Source organism: Pleurodeles waltl, chromosome 12, assembly GCF_031143425.1.
Source record: "Pleurodeles waltl isolate 20211129_DDA chromosome 12, aPleWal1.hap1.20221129, whole genome shotgun sequence".
In the NCBI taxonomy this organism is placed as follows: domain Eukaryota; kingdom Metazoa; phylum Chordata; class Amphibia; order Caudata; family Salamandridae; genus Pleurodeles; species Pleurodeles waltl.
The window spans coordinates 667,984,969-667,990,968 of record NC_090451.1 but is presented as its reverse complement, the minus strand read 5'-3'; the positions used below and the strand labels follow the sequence as shown (position 1 = coordinate 667,990,968).

General features: G+C 43.2%; 1 protein-coding gene across 2 annotated transcripts in view; it reads left to right on the top strand.

Annotated features, from left to right (window-relative positions):
- The first annotated feature begins 696 nt into the window (after positions 1 to 696).
- Positions 697 to 6,000, top strand: part of PRUNE1 (prune exopolyphosphatase 1) — an 81,208-nt gene continuing 75,904 nt past the window's right edge. For both annotated transcript variants that reach the window (XM_069218510.1, XM_069218509.1), the window contains exon 1: positions 697 to 801. In XM_069218510.1, coding sequence (XP_069074611.1) covers positions 763 to 801 — 39 coding nt within the window. In that variant the 5' untranslated portion in view covers positions 697 to 762. The remainder of the gene's footprint in view (positions 802 to 6,000) is intronic.

Here is a 6,000-nt window from a genome sequence, read left to right as displayed (position 1 = left end):
ACCGGGCCTTAGTCGGTCCAGAAGAGCAAAATGTGAACAAATGGTCGGTAAATTTTTCTAAGAAATGTGGCAAACCTAGATGAGTGATGCATTTGCCAAACCAAACATGTCGGCCAAAAAAACACGTAGTACATGCGCTAGAGCGCCCACGCTGGACATTGGAATAGCAGGTTTAGATATCGTTAAAAGAATCACGGTCATACTCATGGGAAGGTTCGTGTGCGGATAATATACCCCGAATAACTGGTTACTTAGCTCCCAGTTTGTATACTTTTTATTATTTTTGCTTCCCTAATCACTTGTCTCTGTGATATCAATTTGGTACAGGGGCCAATGATAAGGCGGCTATACGGAAAGGAGTGGCGGCGTTACAATTTCTAGAAGTTACGTCGTAAAAGGGAAGGATTGGGACTTGAGTCGTCATTGTTCGGAATGCGAAATACCAGCATTGCCACATGTACATAGGAAACAGAGAGCTGGGTGGTCACCGTTACTCATTGTAACACCTTTCTAGTAACACCACTCCAAGATGGCCGAAGCGGTGTTACGTCGCCCTGGGTTTGTCCCTTGCCAGCAGTTTTACACACGTATTTTTCTGTGGACGTCCTCAGTGGTCTTGTCCTCTCCTCTATTTCCATGGCCGCCAGTGTAGAGTGTCAGGTTTCGGTTGTCCGTCTTCTCTTGCGATGCCGTCAGTTCCCGGGTGCACTGTGCTGCTGGGAGCTGTCTACTTGGCAGAGCGGGAGCTGGCGGAGGCTGAGCATGGAGCGTTTCCTACAGGACTGCAGGGCCGCCCTAAGGGTAAGCACCCCGGGGGAGGGAGAGTGCAATGTGTGCGCTCACGGCAGCGTTTGCAGACGCTGCACTGCGCTCTTGTATTGTCTCCTGATATGTACACAGAAGGGTGGTGCACTCTGTAACTGCACGTGACCCAGCCACTGTATTCATCCCAGCAGTGCGCCTTATTTACGACACCTACAGTAGTTGACATGGTATCCAAGGAATGTAGCTCATGTACACGTATTCCGATTAACTTTGTTATATGTTCTTGTCCCACTGCATGAGACGCTACAAAACTGGACGTTGTGATATTTGTTCGTATAATTAGTTACTTTTTATGTATTTCATGTTCTTCTTGTCTCTGTTTTTTTAGAGTATTACTCAGTCTTTTAGAGGGTTCCTTAAGGAGTGATGTTTCACCACTTTTCTTTTTAAACATGTTTGCATAATGGGTGTACACACCCGGTGCCTGCTTGGCGATTTCATTGCTTCAAAATAGAATAACATTTAAAGATACACGCACACATGCTGTATGTCAACACTCACTGCACCCATTACATCGCGGCTGATATATTCTCCGCCAAAACGCTACTAAAACTGTTTACGTTTCTTCTCGTGGTCACCATAACAAAGTAACTGAATTAAGTGCACGCTGGAGCTAAATGCCATGTCCATTGTGTACTGTGTGCACGGTACCCGGAAAATGTACTGGAAGGTCTATATTGTACTCGCTGCAATGCACACTTTTGTACCCACCAGGTCTCCTACATTATTCACTCACTGGCCGTGCTGTAGTACATTAAAGCACTGTACGTTGTATGCTTTATCAGGGGAGCCTCACTGCCCGTGTCACCCACTGGGCCTCTTTCACCCTGCACCCACTGCACACTTTGTAAGCACCCACTGCACAAGGTGATCACTATGTCCATTGCGCACACTGTAAATACGTTATACACTGCAGGCAGCCACTTGATTTGTACCCCACACTGCAAGCATGTAAAAGTACTATATGCAGTGCACACACTGTGCTTTGCACACTGTTGGCTGTCACGCTACCTATCCATACATTAAAATCAGTTCGCAGTTACTGGTGTGAACATCTTGCACACTGTTCACACGTACTTGTACACCCAGCTTACACACTTTAGATACAGCGCACACTGCAAACACTATGCACGGTTTCTTGGGACGCCTTTGAACACTACACTCAACCCCCTATGCCTACTGTACTCATTGCAACTCTGTACAGCGTTCACAGCAGACCTCTGCCTATTCCAATTGAATGGAAAGCGAGCCTTCCTCAACATTTCTGCACACCTGTACAGCAATACCAGTATTTGAGTAAGAATTATAGTCATGGCCACTGGAATTATGCAGCGGGGGGCACCATAAAAATACAGAAATAAGCAACTGAAAGATGACCAGTTAACCTTTACTAAGGGCTTTCAACGGTCAGTGAACACGTTGCAATGTTTTTACTAACTTTAGATCCATTCGAGCTACAAAGTTTTTTGTTTTTTTTTTGGTCAAAATTTGCAGATTATGCAGCAGTGGATGGATTATGTGGCAAGTGATGCAAACCCATTATTATGTGAAAAAAACAGCAACCGCAGAATCACATAATTTTGGTGGCCATGATTATTGTACACCATATAGATCAGGCTTCTCCAACGAGTAGCTGGTCAGCTCTCACACTACCTATAAGTAGCTCTCCTGTATGCAGCCAAGTCTACTCATTTAAAAACTTTTGCATGTCTGAATTAATATATGTATATCACAAATAAAAAAATGCGTAATCAAGATGAAAATATGTGTGTAAGTGTCATGGAGACTTATTACTCGTATTAGTGCCTTGGTGCCAGGGATATTGCATCTATTACTGTTAGATATTACCCATGTAAAAACATTCCAAACCGACAAATCCAGCCTGGTGTGCTGAGGTGATAACTGGTGCTAACTTTGCTTAGGGTGACTATTAATGTATTCTTGTCTGATGTGGTGACTATTACAGCAGTCTAATACCAATAATTTTAGTACCTCTGAATGATTTTCATTGAACATAAGTAGCTCTTATTAAAGAAAAGGTTGGAATCCCCTTATGTTGACTTTAGGGGAAAACAATGAGACATTTATCTCCAGTGCAGAAACCAGTGTGACAGCGCTCTTTTATGTTTACAGCAGCCAGTAAAGTCCTGCTGTGTTGTTGCGCTCTACATGACAAATTAACACTAGATAACGAAGACAGAAAAGGAAGCGAGTCTTGCCCATCACTTGACCATGGTTTTGACACATTTGGTGAGATCATCATGGTTTGCACTGAAGTAGAGTAGTTACATTGGCGTGACATCTTCTGTTACATATTGACACAATCATTTTGTACAAACAATGGTAGGAGTGGCCAGACCTTTTAAGACTGAGCTTCACTGGTACTTGTTTATGCCACTGGCTGCAGACTTTCTGCTGTGACTAATTTTGCTTTTTAATTCTACAATGCATTATTAAGTATGCTGACCGTCCTGCTATGCTGGGGTTAATGTCTTTTGGTCGTATTTGTGTAACGGAGCCATCATCAACTATTTTTAGGGCCAAGAGAGAACAATCATCTATTTTTAACCTGATGTGAAGTGCTTTAGTGATGACAGCTTAATACTAATAACTGTCAGGCTTGAAGCGTTTGACTGGTTTGTTAATGTTTAAGTTAAAAATAAAACATAGGTTTATATTGTGAAGGGGTGCATACTTTTAATAACTGGTATTATGTTTCATATTTTTATGTCACAATCAAGTCTTTGCCTGTGCATTCAGTAATCCATTTTGCTCTCTGAATATTGTGAATAGTTTTAAGAAACCCAGCAATAAAGATTAAAACACTGTACCCCTATACAAACTGCGCCCACTGGATAAGTCCTATACTGGGCTCACTACACACTTTGGATCCAGTGCACACCCTGCTCTGTATCCATTATCCGTACAGTGCCCGTTTCTAATGTTAAATGCACTGCGCCCACTGTAAACACTGCAAAATGCACCCGTCATTGAACTATGCACATAGTGTCTCTGTGTAAGCTTTACACCAAACTGAAAAGGTCGCGCCTGGTGTATATCATGTAAACATTGCTTTGTGTGCAGTGTACACACTGAACTTCAACTACCCTTCTCACTATGACTACTACTCAAAATACTACAGCACTGCAACCACTGTGAACACTGTCCAGTGACTGTTTAATTACTGCACTCTACCGATCACTCTACCTATCACTCTACCTACCATCTTGATGGGTTCATTGTACCTAACCTCCTGTTGTATATTGTTCAAAGGATTACCAGTGTACATACCACTACAAATCTATGCACAGTGCCCATGTAAAAATGTACACAAGTCAAATTACTCACTGTAAATGCTGGAGATACGAAAAAAACGCACTACACAGTTCATAATACGCACTGCACTGTATGCACTGCAGCTGCAGTGCCTGATGTGCAGCACCCTTTGTACATACTGCACTGCCACTCGCGACAGACTGCTCTCACTGTACACAATAACTACTTCTTCTGTAAGTAATGTATTCAGCCAAGTAGACTAGCTACAATGCACCACTGTACACACTGCATACCCCCCCCAACGCACATTCGACACACTGTGTGCAGTGTTCTGAATATGCATACAATACGACTGTAAGCGACACACTTTGTGACTGAACAATCTGTACAACGTTATGCTTTACCCCTAAAAATGTTCTGCACCACACTAAAACAGAAACGGATTGAGCACAACTTACTTTAGGCATTATTCGCTCCACTCTATCCAAAAGCTACTATGTACTCTTTGTGCACTAGACGCAGCACACACATTGCTCAGCGCTGTGACTGTCACAGTACTGTGTAATATTTTACCTACTGTTCACATCACGTGTGGTTCCACCTACTGTACACACCACCGTGAAGACATTGCTTACCCTGCATTGACTGTATACAGTACCTTGTATTCTCTACTGTAGGAATTGCTCACTGAAATCATCTTGTGCCCTCACTAAATTCAGTGCACTTCATTCACTGCACTGACTTGCAACAAAATAAGTACAGGCAGCACTATAAGCCCTTCCCTGCCTCTCTTGAACACACAATCCTACACACACGTTCTTTTTAGTTCCCAGCTGATGTGCTCAGTGTTCCCTTGCTGCCTGGTCTTGCTAGAACCAGCATGTGTGGCTTTCAAGCCATTCTAGGGGTGCTACCACCAGATCGCCTCAATATTCTACTGGTTGAGCAGATATGGTGTGGGAACATATCACCCCTGAGACCAGGTTAGTTTTAAGTCTCAGTAAAACACTGGTAGAAAATTGCCCCAAATGAGGCATGCGCAGAAGCTGGTGTATGGCTCAGCCACATTTGGGAGCGCTGGGGAATCCTGGAGAAGGCTCAGGACACCAGCACTGTTCATAACGGTCCTGAACTTGGCAACCAGGGGAACTCGATATGTGGGTAAATTCTGAAAATGGAAAAGTCCTGGATCTCAGAGGCACAGTATTTCAAAGGCTGACAACAATTATAAAATAGCTAGGAGATTTAAATGGGCGTTTAGTTGCTGCAGCATGTGCCAAGTAGGAAGGTATGTTTGGTCTTGGCATCTTTTTGTTAAGATCACTTTCTGTGTAGATATTCACAATACAATTTAGTGCCTTTACCTTCATCTCACTACAGTCGAGTCACCTGCTTACCAAACTCTACTTTCCGTTACCCATTTCGCTCCCCGTTGCTAGTACAGATTATCTCTTCTATACTGATTGCTGGTCCCCAGTACTGGCTTTTCTTCTTGGCACAGGCTCCCATTCCTGGAAACCTGCAAATGAGAATGCTGGGTCCACCACTTAACACACTCCACCATTCCAGATAATGGCCTACTCTGTCTGAGAAAGCTTTTTCAAAGTGCCTCATATGTTTTTTTGCCATTGGATAGCTCTATGTCATTTGAAACAATTTGGCATAAAGCTGTGCATCCGTAGACCGTGGAGAAGCACTTATAATTCAGCTGTCATTGAGCTCAGAGCTCTGCCACTGAAGTGTCTGTTGGTCTTGAGTTAATCATCTATGTCCTTTGTGAACATTAACATGATATTGCAACATCCAGCCCTGCCTTTGTCCATTGTATGTTGCTTCGAATGGTGCACACTGGTAATGTTCTGCTATGGTGTTCTGTGGTCTTTATTGGTGTTCACTTTA